Genomic DNA, 19,006 nt, shown 5'->3' with positions numbered 1-19,006 from the left:
CAAAGTTGACTCTATCCAACTTATGCAGCTTCACCAAAGAATGGTGGAATTAGCGAGAACTTACTTAGGCGTGAGTGTTCGAATATCTGAGTACAAGGGAATCAGTCGAGATTTATAATATCTAACTATGCTTCGTAGACTACAACGAACGCGCCTTGCCTCCTATAGGAGACGGTAGCCACAGAAACCCAAATAATAAATAAATTTCGCCAAGTCAGATTTTAAAACGCTTTCGAGCCAACTTATTAGGGACTTTAGGCAAACCACGACGGCGACGACCACTAGGACGTGGAAAAACAAAAGACTAACTGGAAGAAAAATAGCTCAGCACTTGCATTATAAAACTTAGTACATTTCGATCTCAGCTGCCCTTTGCGAAACAACAACGTGAAATCATCAAAGTTTGCGTCGTCTGCGAACCGACACCACGACGGCAAATTACTTTAATTTCCATTTGGAACTGAACGCTACTTTTATACGTTGCCGTCCTGACTGCTGGAGCTCCCTATTTAGTGATGACGTCAGCGATTTTTGGAAAACGACACGCGAACTGCCTCACCGTAACACGTGATTAACCTTGCATGTAGTTCTAGGGACATCAAATTAACGACGATGGTTTTCGAGAATACGCAACGACATGGTCTAATTCACCGTTTACTCGACCAATGAAACCATATCGTTTTGAAAACGTTCCACTTTTGAAAGCGTTTTCAGAACGATCCGGTTCTGATAACGAACTCGACCGGCGCCGTGTAAACGAAAGACGTAACCGCATCGAAACCGATGCGGCTACAAATGAACTAGAACCGCGTCCGTGTAAACATGACCGTCTCGAAAGTCACGCGATCGAACTTTATCTCTTATCATATTCATTGTTATAATGCCATGAAGTCGTCAACAACTTGAAAGACCTCTTTCCATTTTGGAGGAAATAAGCCTAAGAATTTTTTATTGTTTAACATTTGGGGGAACAAGGCTTTAACATTCATGCACCATTATTAGACTAACGTTCTTCCGCCCCGAAAGTCAAGAACTCAGTATGGCATGTCGTTTTTATTGCTAAATCTTAGCCTTTATATCTTATATATAATACATGGGAAAAAGTGTTAGATGCGAAAATAACTTAGGAGGTATACAAGGTTAGATCCAATTTCACTGGGAAACTTATCATGAAGCCGTCATTTTCCTTTTCAGTCTTACAGAAATCAAGAAAGGCGTTTTCTTTTTCTTAGTTTGTAACAATATTCTTTTTTTTCTCCGCCCGTTCCTTTATAGGCTTGTCACGACCATCTAACGTCTAAAAGGACTGGATATTAGCTTTGGTGTCACAACTGGGATCGGGAAGAAAAAGATGATTGTCATTATCGTTATTACGGAGATGAATAATTGGTTTATTATAGAAATAATAGTGATCGTTCACGACGGTTATGATGGTGGCGGGGGTGATAGTGCCGACGATGATGGTGGTGATGATAGTAATGAAAGTGATGATGATGACGCCGCCGAAGATGATGATGACGACGACGACGATGACGATGATGATGATGATGATGATGGTGATGATCATGATGATCATGTGGATCATGATCGTAGTGGTGGTAGCGGCCTTTACACATATGTACCTGGTAAGTGTTTGAACTCGCCATAACCTCTCAGACAACACTGACTCACTTCTAACTGAAAGCACACTGACACAAAGGACCTTCCCAATGAGCTCTGCAATTTTCTACTGGTAATAGATCAGTTTGTATATACTTGATCAACATATGTCAGTTTGATCAATTCAAAAACGATACTGAATTGGCTTACCTGGCTTTCAAAGTGAAGAAGCTTTTAAAGTTAGTCGCGATCGCTTGCAAACAGTCAAATCACTTTTTTCTTTAAGTCCGTAGAACCACCATCTTGTCTAACGATCTTTGTACTTTTGAACAAACTCCAGATTCCCTAGACTGGAGGGACTAATAGAAGATACCCGTGCGTGATAGCAGGAGTCCTCAAGAAAGCAAGCCTTGCGACAGTGGCAAGAAAGATCGTACTTTTGAGCCCGGTAAAAGAATAGAGAAAGATGCTTTTTCGTCCTGTCACGAGAGTGGATCCTTCGGATTCCACGCTCCGATGCTCTATCAGTTAGAGAACGTTCAATTTTGACTGCAGAACTTCAAGTTTCTCCATCAGTGAATTTAACGCTGAAAAATGATAACAGGAATAACCAGGGAGAAGGAAATTTTCATTTTTAGTGAAGTTCAGACTTAATAGTCAGCGCGTATGGTACAATGTTAAGATCGTTGTCATATTCATTGCGGGATCCGCTTGAAATGATAAATGCCTAGAAGATTTTTTAGTGAAGGGGCATGGTAATCAGAGAAAGTATGCTGCATCATGCACAACGATATTGAATGATAAATGACCCAGTGCGAATGGTACAATGTTAAGATCGTTGTCATATTCATTGTGGATTTCGCTTGAAAAGATGAATGACTTGAGAAGATTATTCAGTCTTGTTAGAGTAAAAACAGAGAGAATAAACTGCATCATGCTCAACGATATTATAGAATAAAGGACCCCGTAATTTCAACCATAATTGAATTAACTTTAACTCTGCAAACCGTTACTCGGCGTAATGTGTTCGTATTGTTAGTAATTATTGGGGCATAAATCTGAGTAGCTTAGCTTGCGAGCAGGCTTCCATTGACGTTGCCACACCAGCGAAGAAGTTCGCTGCGCGTTTGGAGCCTGCGAGCGATGTGAGTGCACGAGATGCTGCAAGGATTCTGACGCTAATTTTTTCGTACCATACCTCTCCAAAACTCACTCACGCTCGCCTCGTTCGCTGTCTCGAATCTAGTGGGTTTCCCAACTCAAGCCAGGCTTAAATTTGAAAACTGAGTTAGAAAGTTCATACGAAATTGGAAAATAAACCAATTGCATCGCGATGGCATACGTTACCTCGCAAAACTGCGAACAATCTATTCATAAACAGGTGGTTTGTTCAAACATCATCACTCGATCTGATTCGTTCGACACAACCAGTTATCTTGGCGACATAATAGGCTGCAGGTAGGCTTTCCTGAGTGGCGCTGCCACACGGAGGCTCAAGCAAGCGAGCGATGTGAACATGCGAGAGGTCCGCGGGGGTTTAGTCTCCAGACCTCTCGTTTAGCCGCAAGTGCCTTAGCGCTAATGTAAGCCTGCTCGCAAGTTAATAAAATAACATGAAAGTAACATAACCATGTAGACATAAGGACTTACAAAAAAGAAAACAATGCTATTTCTCTTATTTGTTTTTTATCTCAAGGTTACCACTTTGCAAATGTGACCCAGGCTAAGTGACAAATGTCGTCCGGCAAACAGCTTTTCCCGCGAGATTCGCGATGCTGAGAAACTACATTCCCTGATTTGTTTCAAAAACTCGTAGGTGTTGAAAGATGCCATTAAGGCGATTACTCTATATTTTTCCGGATTCCTTTTACTGCTAAAGCGTTTTTGTTAATAGATAAGAGATCTAAACTAATTTCTCCTAAAATAGTGGAACTAAATATGTAGAATGAATCAGCCGTCAGATTACAGACCCTTTCAACTGATTTATTACAGATTCCGTAGCCATGTCTATCCTTTATCTCTTGAAATTCCTTCCCTATAGAAACCTCTGCATTGCGAAAGTAAACATCACCATCCACAAAGAGTCTTCTAAAGCCTGTGAATCCATGCACTACGCAGTGAGATATAAAAAGCACGAGGTAAATTTTTTATTCATCCAGTCGCGAAAGTATCAAAGACTAAGTGAAAATTATTTTTAGCTTAGTGCATTATTCTATACACATAGTGTTTTCGCTCAATAAAGAAAGTAAATATATCGTGAGCAGTACAACAGAAAAGCACCTTGTCTTTGACCGGTGAAAAATGGTTTGTCGTGAAATGTATACATTTCTTTATCTCATTTTTCTTAACATCCTTACCCTTGGTTTTAGATCATCCCAGTGAAGAGTAGGACACGGACCCGGAAAACATATGCGAAGTTTTAACTGTTCTAAGAAAGCGCTAGAGCAAACTTGATTGTCTTGTTTTTCAAATTCTTTTTAAGGAACTCAAACCAATGATTAACAAATAGTGTTACTCAATCCACGCGAAATTATTTATTTATGCAAATTTTAGACTACATCTTTTAAAGCCAAATATTTAATTACGCACTTTTTCCGATTTTTTTTTAACATTCCATGTTTTTATATTTTATCAGAACCAGGAGCCCAAGTGATGGGCTCCTGTCAGAACTTGAAAATGACTTCGGAGAGATCGAAACGTCATTTATTGTTATCGTTTATATTACAAAGCTTTACCCTTGACAAGAGTTTAGATTCATTGCAATACCACCAAGGACGTCTATTGATAAAATGAGAGGACGAAATGCTGAAAATGGACAGACGGATCGAAATGAAAATGGGAACAATAACACAAACGCTTTACGTGATTGGCTAAGGAGACATTTGACTCCTAAGGACATGCGCAAATTGATGGCAGCCCATAGTGCACTGCGTTACCAGACAAAGACCAGCAGCGAGAAGGGAGCGGCACGTTTACCAAGATGGAGTCAGAGAGTGAACAAAGTAAGCGATTTGCTCGTGATAAATTCTTATTTTTGCGCTGTTGATGACGTTTTTATATAAATGTTTTACTCTGTCAAGTTTCTGTGTTGTTTAAGTCAAGTCCTGGTAGTGTAGAGGGCCCCTGAAGTTGCGTGGATTTGCCGTAATTTCGTTGGGCTTTTTAGTTCGTTCCTCGTTTGAAGGGTTGGTAGCCATATTTTCCTCCTTCTTCAAGCCTTAATCGACGCCTTTTTGGGGGGAAATTGCCTTTACGGTTCCCGATCTCTTTCTGTGGACTCCTTCGTTCGTGAAGCACGCGGTATGCGACAAGGAAACATCTGTTGTTGCCTGTAGTTTTGGCTTTCTTGCCGAATGTTTGATTTCGATGAATTTTCGCTCCTTCGATAGTCGAGGCGTTGCATGGGTCTTCCCTGGCTCCATTACCCCCCTTTTGAACAATTCTGGTTTCTTTTAGCCCTGGTCTCGTTCACATCGAGACACGTGGTTAAGAGATTAGTTGTGTGACCCTTCTCTCATCGAATAGATCCTGTTTTCCATTTTGAACGGTTTTCGGAGCCTTTTCGCTCTCCTTTAGCTCTTTGCCAATTTCAGCACCCATTTTCTAACATGGGTACAGCCCTCGAATCAAGCGGTGTCTGTGAAGCGAGTTTACTGGACAAAGCTGCTTCGACTATTCCACAGCGAACTAAATGGCGGATAATGACTCAGATAGCGACGAAGAAGTCGATATTCTCTCAAGTGTAGACGAAAGAAAGAGACCAGTGATGTTTGGAGAACATTTTACCCACCATTTTCAGCCGTCGTCCATTTCTGTAGGCCATATCGGAAGCCTTCATGGAACAACTGCCGTTTCATTCCTTGGTCATGAACAGACAACGAGGTAAATTCCTCTTGCAAATTATCTCTCACTTTGGACGCCATATTTTCTTTGTCTTCTTGATCGAAACGTAGCATACGTGTTGGTATCCCCGATCGGGCGAAGGTTCTGTAATTGAACGATTGAACACTGGTGTGAGGTGAGGAAAGAGAAGTATTCAGTGCGAAACGATCGCGTAGAAAGGGACTTGAGTGGTAATAACGTAACAATGCAATTTCTTAGCTTTCGATGCGTTGTACATTGGAAGTCGTCTGGCTATGATTTTGACGTATTTTGTGGTTAAAAGCGATTTGGTAATCTTCATTAACCCCAGCGGAAGCCTTTCTCTTTCCTTTTTGCCTTCTTTCAACTTTAAATGGAAACACAAGCGTAATCACGAAATTTTCTGTCTGAAATACGTGTTCGAAACAACGCCCTGTTTGCTATATGTTGTTTTAAAGTTTCGTGTCGAATTTTTTTCGTCGGTTTGTTCCATCGAACTCTCCGACTTTTCAAATAAACAGCAGAGGAAATGATCTGCCAGAGGTAACTGAATCTTTCTATTTGTTTAGGCTGAATTTTTCTTCTCCATTCCTTGAACTTTGTGGGTGTTTTTTTTTATTGAACGTTTTTTATCACGGCAGAAATGACTTGCTTGTGACACGAAAGCTTAGAGTAGGACATGTTTGTTTCATCATGTTGATTTCAGGATTGCATGTCTGTTTCAAATGGGTGATTCCCTAGTGCTTTGAATGGGGAAATGTCTCCTTAAATCTACTTGTGTTATGTTTAGCTCTTTTTGAAACTGATTTAGGATTTAGTTCTGTTTCAGTAGATAGCGCATGTTGTGTAATTCTATGGCGATTTATTTGTGAGGACTTAATGAAATCCTTTTTGTGCTTATGATTTATCACCCCTGAAATTGATCAAGGAGCGTTCACGAATTCCCATATCATAAACCATTTTGAGCTATTTTTAATCAATGAACAGAGATCTATCTTGAATAGCAAAATATGTCTGAAGGAACATATTTTTTCTCAAGTAAATGGGTCAATTTAAACAACAGAAGTTGAATATTGTATTATGAAACAAGTTCATGTTTTCTGAGAAGATGCCAGGCATAATTTTGTTTCACCTTCTTGAACTTTGCCTCCTAGAACATATATACATGGAATGATAATTCACACCAATTCTAGCAGTCAGAATGTTGAATAACTGAAATTTAAAGAACTTGGTGTCATCACAGATTTGAGTTCTTGGCAATTCATTAACAGATAGAAGAGTATCTTGTTCGAAAGCACTTGATGACTTGAAATCATCAACAACTTCTTTATTATTTTGAGATCTGAATAAATTTGCTTGGTGAGCATACTATGAAGTAGCTTTTTTCTTTAGAGTTAGATTGTCTCAGGGGAATTAGAAAAGATTTAATCTAGTGCTATTTCATTTATATTTTCTTCCCCTAGTAAATGTTGGGATTTCATGTAAAAAGTTCTCAGCAAACTTATTTTCAGCCCAGCCTGTTTACAATGAAGATTTTGATTTTAAATGTGAGCTTCTAATGGCTAACACTTCCTTCTTGAGGTGATCTTGATTTTGTTCTTTGATCTACAAGTTGCATTGTGATTTGATTGTGTTTTGACTGGCTATGGTCCAAAAGCAATGTGAAACTGAAAAAGTTGATAGTAGCAATAGGACCAACTAAAACCTAGTGTGTATTATAGGGGCAAGTTGAAGAGATGAATGGATGAAAATCTAAAAATTGTTTAGTATTTATCCTATATATAAAAAAATGACGGGATTACTGTATCTGATGAGAACCATACAGTGGTTGAATTTAAAGGCCCATTTTCACCCGAGATCCTTTGCAGTCCTTTGTTTTTGTTGTGGAATCGCGCTATTGTTAAATGGCGAACTCTGATAGTCATTCACAAACACTATTCAAAAGAAAAACAAAGATTTGGTGAAGAACACAGTAAACAAATTTGCAGCTAAATATTTGAGACTGAAAAATCATAAATCGAGTCTGTGTATAAAACTTGTACAAAGCTTACTTGATGTTGAAGGAAATTGTTCGGCTTCAACACTAAATAAAATATAAACAACCAATATTGGCCAAAACGGATTTACTTTATGCATTTCAGTTATAGAATAATGACTTGTACAAATAGATCGCTTACATACATATCTCAGGATCTCAAGTAAAATTCAGTCAAATAATTATTCTCACCTCGAAGAAATCTCCCTGGAGTCTCTAGTTCCAATGTAGGAACAATGCAATAACATTTCTGCAAAAGCACTGTCTGTAGTGTTACCGAAACCCATTGTTGTTTTCCTTGCCCTCCATAAATCATACACAGACTCGCAAAGTCGAATAACCTTTGCCGAGCCGGGCAGACCCGGCCTTCCTCTATACCGCTTCTTCGGCGGCATCAACTTTTCAAATGACGTTTTTCACAGCCATACATGTAAGAATTAAAAACTATTTACTGATATGGATACTACGATAGTTTGTTGTTTGCACATGATTCAAGATGGAACTTTGAAAGCCCTAATTAGTAAGATGGAAGAAGATATCAAAGCGATTCCGCAACTTAGAGGAAAATAGCGTATTTTTTATGTATGAAAAATGATCTGGGCGCGCAAGGCATCTCAGTTGAAAATGGGTCTTTAAGTAAAATCATATGTAAATGTTGGAACTGGAAAGAATTTGAAATAGAGCTTGGCGAATCAGATAGTGTCTAATTATGGATGGTGTGGGGCATTCACCAGTATGAAGAAAAAGAGAAATTTATTAACTGTCTGTTTGGGAGGGTAATGTCCATCGCCTCTACAAGGGTTTTTAACCTCGCGATTGAATTGTAAAACAGAAGTTTTCGAGACAGAATACCTAACTGCTAAAAATTGAGGGAACATGAAGCCTAAAACTTATTAAATTTGATCCAAATGACAAAGAACTTCGATGATTATCGTAGAAGATCCAAGTGTTAGCTAATGAAAATTGAATTGCATTTTGCTTAGTAACTTAGCATGTTTTCTCATCAATAACTTCTATGCTTTTCAGTTTTGCTATTCTTTCTTTCAATATTCTTTCAGAATTACACATATTAAAACATTGGAAAATTAGAAATAAATCATTTAAAACTATACTGGTTTCAGATTCTGAGGAAGGAAAAAAAGAACTTTGGAGACTTCATCATAGGGATCACTGATCAAATCAAAATTCTCCAAAATCCCTAAAACAGAATGAAATTATTATGGGTTAATGTTAACAACCCTTAAATCATGAGGAATGTAGTACTTTAGCAGTGTACTCCACGTGGAATAATTTTGATTTTCCACCAGTCTTCACCAAAGTACAATGTGTAATCGGATTATTCTGAGCTATTTTACTAAAAAGAATATCTTTCTCCATCTCTGTTTCCCATAGCCATAATTATGACAGCAACCTGGGCAATTTTATCTTTTGAGAAAATTGTGTTCAATCCTGTGAACACAATCAAGTAACTGCCTTTAGTGAGAGATTTATCCTTATTTTAGCTCTTGATATGGTGTGATATTAAAGAAGCTACTTCATGTACAAATTGCAGTCGAATACTTTGGGTACAGCAACATGCGCAGTTTATTTCTTTGAACCTCATCATAATAACTCTACATGCAACTGGCATGGCCAAAGGCACAAATGATTAGCATCTAGGAAAATACAAATCATAAAGTCGCATTGGGCTGGTAGATTTTGTGTTTTGACCACCTTGTTCTCTTTTGGAGTTCTATTAAATAAACTCTTTTTTTGACAAACTCGGTCTTTAAAGAAGCTCTAGTGCAGCCTTATACAATATCTTTCAAGTTAATCATAGATCAGTTGACGTGAAATCATGGAAACTGCGATTCCTGGAAAAACCTATTACTAAGAAATCTTTTAGGAAATCTTTCAATGTGCATGGTAAGAATGAAACACCAAGAATGCTTAATGAATGCTTAGCAAATATCATCAGTTTTCCCATTTGTAATATTATACAGGCTTATTAACATGTTTTCAATAGAAATCATACTTAGTTTTTTTTTCTCAGAATTTTTGTTTCTTTGGAGATTTGATAGTATTCTTATTCTCAGTTACCCATTCACGTCATTAAGTACTGAGAGAGGCATAGTGAGGGGGGAGGGGGAAGTCTCGTGTTACAGGATGACTGCCACCAGGGTTTGATCTGCATCTTTAGATCTGGGGCCCAATTCTTGAAAGACCCAGTAACCTAGCAGGTCTTGATTTTTCTTTTCCATGTTTCATTCAAGATAAAAAATGTGTGTTGTGACAATTTAAACAATGAAAATAATAGTAGAATGATCAAGATGGATCAATTGATGTTTGAGCTAAGGCGTGCATCATTATTTCTTAGAATTATAGATCTAGAAATATTACCTAAGTCCCACAGAGTTACTGAATGAAGTCTTTTGAGAAAGATGTCCCTGGAGTCAAAAAAGCTTTCGCTAGGACCTGTGTACATGTGGCTCCCACTTTTCGGCTGTGTTGTAGTTATATATAATAGTGATGCAGAGGAGAAATAACTTGGTGTTGAAAGTCAGCTTGTAATCTCAGGATTTTACTAGAGATGAATTTCAAATTGACTTGCTGTGAATGAAAGGTGTGTGTGTGTGTAATATCATTATGATAATACTTTTGTTTGTCAGCTGTTTCTTATAACTATCTCCTCAGAAAAAAAAATATAGCTACCCAGTGCTTCTTATCAGTTACAGAACCTTCAGTAGTATACTAGGAAAGTGGTTTATCAGCCATACATGTATAACACACTTAATAGGTTTTCTACCCAACCACAGCATCAATTTGTAAATTAAACATTACCTTTGATACTAAAGGAAAAGTTTTGCTTAGAGAAATGCAAGAAACTTTTACCCTTTACTCCCATGAGTGACCAACATAGAATTTCTCTTTACTGTATCAATACAACATCAAGCAGACAAGTGATTAAAATGAGGAAAATATAATTAGTTTAAGTTTAAGTTTAATTCATTCGCCACACTGAATGGCAGGAGAAAGGAACAGAACTTTCATTCCATTTGACACCTAACCCCTTTTTTACCCACCCATCTCACCCCGGGGAGGACATCCATCACGCAGTAATCTCGTGTGTGGGAAATTAACGTCTCTTACCCCAACCCTGCAGGAGACGGGACCTCCATTTATCGTCCCTATCCGAGAAGACTAGAAAGTCTAACCATTTGCAGATATTATTACAAAGGCAGCACTTTCTTCTCAGTTAATTAAAGACCCTGAGTGTTGGTCCGGCTGGATTTGAACTTACGACTTCCCGCACAACAGTCCAGCACTCTACCAATTGAGCTAACTGGGAGGCGGTTAATAATATACATGTAGGGATTATCAGCTGATCATGACCCAGTACCAAATTCTCTGAATTGACATTGCAAGAATTGTATGGCAGACAGTAAGAAGAACTGCTAATGAGAGTGGAAATATTGACCACAATAGACTGAATTCTGCTCCAAGTGTGGGTTAGAGTAAACAAACAACCCGTGGGAGAAATTGTTTTCATGCAACCAGATGGTGGACTTTTTCCTCCCAATCCCAAACTTCAACTCCATTTCAACCCAAGCATGTCAGGTCAATTACATCAAACTGAAAGAAACTGGTTTCTTCAACTGTGCCCTGTGTGAAAGTATGAACAATTGTGTTCAAGACCAGATTACAGCTGTACAAGAAAACATTTGCAAGTTAATGGTGTAACATTGCAAGAAATGAAATACAGATATATCTCAAATAGTTTGGGGAAAACTGGAAACATTTTTCCAAAGCCAATACATGGCCAAAAACTTGCTGGTGTCACTGGGGTATACCCCATCAACACTAGTAACCCTGTCACTCCTAAGATCAAACTATAAAATCTCTGCACTTAATCACATTCGTTTATAATTTTGCTTTGAGAATTTGGTGTCAAATCAAACAATATACCCAATCATATATTTTCCTTTTTTCTCATCACCTGATTAACTTAAAAATGTTTTAATATTGTGGAGAAATTTCTTTTTGGTCACTCCTAGGTGTGAAGGGGTTAAGAAATTATTTTCTGATTAGTTTCTGATTAGCATCCCAGGAAACTTTAGGAGTCTTCCAAAACATATTTTCAAGAAAAAGATAACAATATTATTTCAAAATCTTCAAGTTCAGGATAGTTATGTTGACGTAGAATGAATAATCAATGATGTGTTGAGAGTTAAATCCAGTTAATAGTAGTGTATAACTTATCTATTTCTTTTATTTATTGTCATGTATTTCTGTTTCTGTATTTTTATCTTGTACTGTCATTTCTGCTTTACTGATTTAATATTTAATTTCTGTTTCTTGTATATTTATTGAATCTTTTTTGTTGAACCGAAATTTATTTAAGATGTTTTAGCGTCCACACACTGCCTGCCGAGACTAGCTCTGCTGTTTTTGGGTAGTGCATCATAATGTTAAGTGTCATGTCATGTCTGATTACAATAAAGTTGAAAGTTGGTAAAAGTTGAAAGTAAACCCCTTTTTAGAGCTTGGAATTGAGCCCTCCTTCCCTCCCCTGAAACAAAATGTTTCATCTGTGATTGTTTTCTACCTAATCTTTGTTAGACAAGACAGTGAATCTGACTCAGGTGGTTCTGACAGCAGCCAGTCGGAATCAGATTCTGATGATGATGGAAATGAACCGAACGTCGCGCCAAGACGGCCACCACCTCCATTGTCACATTATCATCCAACAATGCAGTTGTCTTCACCGGGTGAAATGCATCCCACTGTAAACAATAATCCAACCACACCAACACAGAAGAAGAAGTTTGATGAAAGGGTATGCATCTCCATGGCTTAACTCCATAGTTTTGTTTTACTCTTATGGTTAACTGGTTAATTTGTGGAAATCCCTATATCCTCCATAAATTGCCCAGGAAACAGGTAGTTAGAATACTCAAACTTATCAAGTAGAAGTTGTTGACTTGATTGAACACCAAATTCTCATAACTAATATACTAGGAAAGGTGTGGCAGCCAGAGGAGAGAATTAAAAAATCAGATCTTTGAAGTTAAAGAGTTCATGATTATTAAAAGATCTGTGTTAGTCACGGGGTATTTCTCTCAAAGCTGTATAGATATGACTGCAGTTGCACCTTCCATTTTGTTGAGGTCAGGATATTGCAAGTGAACTTAACTACCACAACTTTTACACTCATACTTTACGTACAGTTGAAAATTTCAGTTAAAAATATTGGTATTGTGATATTCAATTAGTTTTGGGAAGAGGATCCAGAAACCTATGGAGTCAGAAGATCTGGAAGATCAAGAAAAGAACCAGAAAGATTTACTGTAGCTCAGGAGGTATGACAACTGATATCAAGACTTTATATCATACATGTTACTGTATCTATACTCCAACTCTACCTGACGTTCATACATTCATGATATCAAGACTTTATATCATACATGTTATTGTATCTATACTCCAACTCTACCTGACATTCGTACATTCATGATATCAAGACTTAATATCATACATGTTACTGTATCTAGACTCCAACTCTACCCGACATTCGTACATTCATGATATCAAGACTTTATACCATACATGTTACTGTATCTATACTCCAACTCTACCTGACATTCGTACATTCATGATATCAAGACTTTATATCATACATGTTACTGTATCTATACTCAAACTCTACCTGACATTCTTTAGGGAAAAAATTGCTTTGGGCTGAGGGGTTGTGACACCTTTGAAGGTTTGAGTCAGATCTGAGGCTGATGCAAGAGAAAAGTCCCTCTAGGTTTTAAATTTACAGAGTAAATCTGCTAACCCCCTTGCCTTGTTTGTGTGTCACTGTTCATAGCAAACTACTTTTCACACCAGAAACCAATTAAACTTGCATTATAACACCCTTCTATTTTGAAACAAAGATTTTACTCTTACTCATGATCAATGTCCTTCCTTCCCCCAAAGCTTGAGCTTTAGAAGGGAGAATAGTGGAGAGGAAGTTGTCAGAATTCTTGGCTTGTCTGTAGAAATTTTTGTAACATCTTTGGAAATCTTTGAGCTTGATCTTTTGCCATCATCGGGTCCTCTTACAGAAATTGATACCTTTGACTCCAAAACAAATGGTCAGGGATACATGTACCAGATGATGGTGTAATAATATATCTTATTAACCAAGCGCGAGGGCCATACTGGGAGAATATCGGCCAGAGGTCTTGACAGTACGGACCGAGCACAGCGAGGTCCATACAAAAAAAGACCAAGGGCCGATATTCTTCCAGTACGGTCCCGAGCAAGCTTGGTTAATAAGAGATTTATTATACGACTGAAGTTCAAAGGGACACAAGTGCGGTATCATTTGGGACAGTGCCCAGTCCAATACTGAGAGAATATTGACCGGCAATAGAGCATTTTGATTGGTCGATTTTAGTTATTGGCCCTCTGACTGCCCGAGTTGTGTAATAAAAAGGTGATATGTACACCAAGCCTGCATCTCCTATCCCAGTCAGCCTTTTCCACAATAGTTTGCTTCTTTTTTTTTTTTTCTGACAATACAGTGTAATTCAGGGTCACATGTTTCTTGTTAATAATCAATAAATCTTGTAGTGAGATTTAGATGTCACAACAATTTTTTTTTTATCTCAAGGGATCAGGAAGTGAGGATGATGAGAAGAATGAGGGAGTACTCAGAACAAAGAAAGTAAAACCAAAAGGAAGGAAGGGAAGAAGAATTTCATCAGCAAGGTCAGAGGAAATCTTTTAATTCAGTTGCAACACACCTTTTCATACCAAGAGTCTCAAAACTCACAACTAAATGAAAACAAAAAAAATTATGTAGGGGTAAATCAGAACAAAGGTGAATATCATAAGAACCAAGGAGAAGTCAATGGTGAACAGGGCTCAACACTAACTTTTCAACTTACTAGCCAAAAGGCTAGTGGCAACCTCAATGTTATGACAATTTCAGTTTGTTTACTAGCCAAACTGGTTAGTGGAAATAAAAAAGCACAGGCCAAAACTGAATTTCTACTAGTCTATGTCTAGTGGGCTACTGTTAGTGTCGAGCCCTAGGTGAACAACCTTAATTTTTGACCAGTGGTTGGTTTTCCTTCCAAGTTCCTAGGACCTGAATTATCCAAGCATCCATCGCAAACAAAGTACTGGTTCACTTCAAGAGAGTGTAAAATGTAGTATTGTTCAACATTTGATAAAGAAAAGACATATAAGCATAACTGACCAGCATCTACTTTCTCCTCGCAATGTCACCTCTGAATCACACGTGAAGGTCTCGAGAATTAAGGAAATGATCATCTTCATGGGAAGCTTTTGATTGTTAAACAAATTCTCTTTGTCAACACCTTAGGAAGTGTATAGAGAACAGTAAGAATTTCCATACTGTTGTTAGGGTATAAAGGGTTAATAACCTCATCAGCTACATGTATCCAAAGGTTTTCTATCCCTTCCCCCCCATATACTTTGTCCCACCCCCCTCAGATACTATGTCTTATCTGTACCTGTTTTAAACTAATAGATTGTATCTTTCTTTTAGTGAAGACTGGTCAGTGGTGGATGGTCAGGGTAGTGACAGCGAAAGCAGCGACAATTATACCCCTGATGTTGAGGTCAGAAACAGGCCGAGGCCTGTGCCACGTCCAAATGCAAGGGTGCCACCAGTAGTACCCAAACCAAAAGATCTTGTTCCTCGAAAGAAAGTTAGCGTACATGTACCCTCGCCACAAAAAGCACCCAGCAGAGTGAAGAAATTAGAGAGTGAAGAATCGGATGAAGACAATGAAAATGATGACGATGATGATGACGATGAGAGCAATAGAAACTCTGTAAGAAGGGCTGCAGTAACAATTTCAAGGTAAGTAATACTTAATATGGAAAAATACACCATGACCTCGTACAGGAAAAAAAAATTGTCAAGTCTCATATATAAAATGGATTCTGTTTATAAGCAAATTAGGGGATAACAAACGGGCACAAGGGCATAAAGCATGAAGGCAAGCAGACAGATGCAGACAAGCACATAGAGAGACAGGCAGACAGATAAACAAGCACACAGACAGACAGATCGAGACACTGACAGACACAGACAGACACACACGCATGTATACACACATCACAGACAAATCAACAAACACACAGATAGATACACAAACATAAAGACACACAGACTGATGCAGACAGGGTGATGACCTGATTGTACAACTTTTCTTTTATGTCACAATGCTGTATAACTCTCCTCAATTTACAGATATCTGGTATTGACAGCAGTTTTGCTGTATATGTTTTTCATACAATTTGTTGTTTCTGTTATAAAAGCTATAAAGAGGAGAGTGAAGATGGAACCGACTCTGATGATCTGGTTGAGGCAAATTATGATACTGCTGGAGAGTATGTGGAAGATGACAGAGAATGCATTGAGAGAGTCCTCTACAGCCGTGTTGGCCGACCAGGGGAGATTGGAGCTATAACTACAGTCTATGCACCAGAGTATGAAGAAATGCAGAAGCACAGGGAACCCCTCCCTGGAGAACCCAGCGAGATCCAATACCTGATAAAGTGGAAAGGTTGGTCACATCTGCATAACACATGGGAAACTGAGAAGAGCCTTACTGATCAGAATGTGAAAGGATACAAAAAACTAAGCAACTTCATGAAAAAAGATGAAGACATTGCAAATTGGTAAGAAATCCTGCTGTTTATAGGGAGCTGTAAGAATTCATGATGGCTGTCCTATATTAGAGAAACTGTTAGCCAGGGTAAATGTAGATGTACTTTGGGAGATTGCTCATAACAGAGTTACCTTAACTGAGCGCAATCACATTCAGAGAAACGTTTTAACTTTGATTTCATTCCTTTCTCAGGAAAAAGTTTGCTGCCCCAGAGGATGTGGAATATTTTGATATTCAGTTACAAATGAACTATGACCTCCTGGATGAGTATAGGCAAGTTGAAAGGATCATAGGTACGTGCATTTGGCTGATTAATTCTCTTTCTATATATTTCTAGTAGCAATTGATCATCAATAATGGGAAAAGCTTAGTACATTTTCTTTAAAACTCTTCTGTCTTCTCCAAACTGAGTTGTAATATGTAACTAACTGGGAATATTAACACTTGTTGTCTGTTTATGCCCACTTTTTGTGAAACTTGGAAAACCCTAAGTACCAGAAATATTGGTGGAATGTTCACAAAAGAGCCAATCAGGCATCTGAAAACTAAACAGCTTCTGGCCTTCAGGTGTTCTTGTATGATTTCAACTTACATGTGACTGGTCAGTACGGAATTGGCGCGTTTGAGTTGAATTTAAGTTTTGATGGCTTTCTGTCAGCCTCTTTGTAAATCTTCAGGGTGTAAATTGGAAAAGTTTGTAGAGAAAGACTCAACCTTTGAGTTAAAAATCATCTGTTAGAGGCAATAGTTTGAAATGAAACTTAAAATCATAAATTACACCATTTACAGTTGACCAGATAGGTGTAAAAGTATATATAATAATATGTTATATGTATAATATTATGTGTATGTCTCTAGAATACTAAATGATTTTATACTGATTATGTTTTATCATGCAAAATTGACCTAACACTTTATTTTGGCAGCTCATACTGTGGTAAAAAATGTTGACAATAAAGGTGGCATTGTCAACCAAGTGGACTACCTTTGCAAATGGCAGGGTTTACCCTATGTTGAGAGCACTTGGGAAGATGGTGCTCTTGTTTCCAGATTTTATCAACAGAAAGTCGATTCCTACCTCAATCGACAACGCTCTGAGAAAATCCCTGGAAAGAGTGCAAAAGTTAATCGGCAGAGACCAAAGTTTTCTCCCATCAAAAGACAACCATCCTTTCTTGGAAATGAAGACCTCAAACTCAGAGACTACCAACTTGATGGACTGAACTGGCTTGTTAACTCTTGGTGTAGAAGTCACTCAGTGATTCTAGCAGATGAAATGGGACTTGGTAAAACAATCCAAGTGATTTCCTTTCTCTCTTACTTGTTCAATGCTCAAGCTCTATATGGACCTTTCTTGTTGGTTGTTCCATTGTCAACCATGGCTGCTTGGCAGAGAGAGTTCAGCTTGTGGGCAAGGGACATGAATGTGGTGGTTTATCTGGGAGATGTAACAAGTAGAAACAAGGTGAGTTTTTGTTTAATTTGGTTATGGCTCTCTTTGTCCTGGCAAGGAGTCAAGGCAGTTATATATTCCAGGTTGCCACATGACCCTGATTTGTGCTTTCTTCAAGCAAGGTACTGTAACTATACTGTAGTATACTTTCCATAGGTGAAAGGGGTGACAATCCTCATCAAAGTTCTTGAAGTGACACAAAGAGTTCACAAAGGGATAACTGTGTGATATGGTTGTTTGCTGGTTTCTTACAGTTTATTGAAAATATTGTGCCTTTTTGTCTTGACAGATCCGTGAATATGAATGGTATCGTGCCAACAGCAAGTCCCTGAAATTCAATGCACTTCTGACAACTTATGAAATCTTATTAAAAGACAGGGTGTGTGAAAAATTAGTCTTCAACTCCATCACAGAACTCTATAAATGTAGGATTAATTATAATTAAATGTTATGTATTGTATTTTTTTCCTTCAATTTGTGCTCTGGAGTTGATAAAGCTGTCAATGCTAATCTTGATAGTTCTCATTTAGCAAACATTAGGAACTATCAACTGGTGTTGCTTGATGGTGGATGAGGCTCACAGACTCAAGAATGATGATGCTCTTTTATATAAAGCCCTCATGGAATTTACCACCCACCACAGAATTCTGATAACAGGCACTCCATTGCAGAACTCCCTTAAAGAACTGTGGGCTTTGCTCCAATTTATCATGCCCAATAGGTAATTCCTAAAAGTTCAACTTCTGGAATGACAACCCTACAAATTTAAAACATAGATATATATATATATTTTTTTTTTTATTTCAGATTTAGTTCCTATCAACACATATCAGCTTAGCAGGCCATATTTTACAGTATGGTTCAAAAACTCAAGAGTTTGTTTGAATTTTAATCTTCCCTTACTAACATCCTTTTCTTGGTCTGTACTACTAGTTACAGAACTTCCAAAAAAAAAAAAAAAAAAAACTTGGTCTGCACCTTACAGTACAGACCTTAAGCTCGGTTAGTAAGAAATATTTATTTCCCAGTCTTTCATTATACACTGAAAGTTGAAAAATTTAAAACCTCCCTGAAAATCAAAATCTAATTTGCTTTTATTAGCGTTTAAAAATATTATAATGCACATACAAACAAAGCTGTTCAGTTGGATGGGTTAATGATGTTAAATTGTTGTATCTCTTGGTGCTGTGCAGGTTCTATTCCTGGGATGACTTTGAGCAGCTGCATGCTACTCCAGAAGAGAAAGATAAAGGATTTTCTACTTTACACAAAGAGTTGGAGCCTTTCCTTTTAAGAAGGGTCAAGAAAGATGTGGAGAAGTCTTTACCAGCTAAGGTAGAGATTGATTTCATCATAAAATATGAATATTTTAAACCTAATTAA

At 37.8% G+C, this 19,006-nt stretch overlaps 2 protein-coding genes and 1 long non-coding RNA gene across 4 annotated transcripts in view; 2 read left to right on the top strand and 1 right to left on the bottom strand.

Moving 5' to 3' along the window:
- The first annotated feature begins 974 nt into the window (after window positions 1-974).
- LOC148732033 (uncharacterized) lies at window positions 975-3,244 on the top strand. The gene is made up of 2 exons (XM_088757198.1): window positions 975-1,625; window positions 1,940-3,244. The coding sequence occupies exons 1-2, from the start codon at window positions 1,352-1,354 to the stop codon at window positions 1,960-1,962; spliced, it is 297 nt and encodes a 98-aa protein (XP_088613324.1). The 5' UTR covers window positions 975-1,351; the 3' UTR covers window positions 1,963-3,244.
- Window positions 3,245-3,566: 322 nt separating this feature from the next.
- LOC148732032 (uncharacterized) lies at window positions 3,567-4,460 on the bottom strand. Its single transcript, XR_016000075.1, has 2 exons — window positions 3,957-4,460; window positions 3,567-3,709 (listed from the first exon to the last, which is right to left on the bottom strand). It is a non-coding gene; the product is annotated as an uncharacterized LOC148732032 (long non-coding RNA).
- Window positions 4,461-4,498: 38 nt separating this feature from the next.
- The window catches only part of LOC111321674 (ATP-dependent chromatin remodeler CHD1), a 30,540-nt gene continuing 16,032 nt past the window's right edge, over window positions 4,499-19,006 (top strand). Inside the window, exons 1-12 of one of the 2 annotated variants that reach the window (XM_022924622.2) lie at window positions 4,499-4,601; window positions 5,283-5,481; window positions 12,095-12,311; window positions 12,748-12,834; window positions 14,136-14,233; window positions 15,039-15,356; window positions 15,818-16,180; window positions 16,363-16,463; window positions 17,097-17,635; window positions 17,913-18,002; window positions 18,154-18,344; window positions 18,817-18,958. In XM_022924622.2, the coding sequence (XP_022780357.2) occupies window positions 5,291-5,481; window positions 12,095-12,311; window positions 12,748-12,834; window positions 14,136-14,233; window positions 15,039-15,356; window positions 15,818-16,180; window positions 16,363-16,463; window positions 17,097-17,635; window positions 17,913-18,002; window positions 18,154-18,344; window positions 18,817-18,958 (2,337 nt within the window). In that variant the 5' untranslated portion in view covers window positions 4,499-4,601; window positions 5,283-5,290. Of the gene's footprint in view, window positions 4,602-5,192; window positions 5,482-12,094; window positions 12,312-12,747; window positions 12,835-14,135; window positions 14,234-15,038; window positions 15,357-15,817; window positions 16,181-16,362; window positions 16,464-17,096; window positions 17,636-17,912; window positions 18,003-18,153; window positions 18,345-18,816; window positions 18,959-19,006 lie in introns of both variants that reach the window. The other variant, XM_022924623.2, reaches the window with a different exon arrangement.

This window comes from Stylophora pistillata, chromosome 4 (genome assembly GCF_964205215.1).
Source record: "Stylophora pistillata chromosome 4, jaStyPist1.2, whole genome shotgun sequence".
In the NCBI taxonomy this organism is placed as follows: Eukaryota; Metazoa; Cnidaria; class Anthozoa; order Scleractinia; family Pocilloporidae; genus Stylophora; species Stylophora pistillata.
Note: the sequence above shows the minus strand (reverse complement) of the source record. Positions and strands in the feature narration are given on the sequence as shown.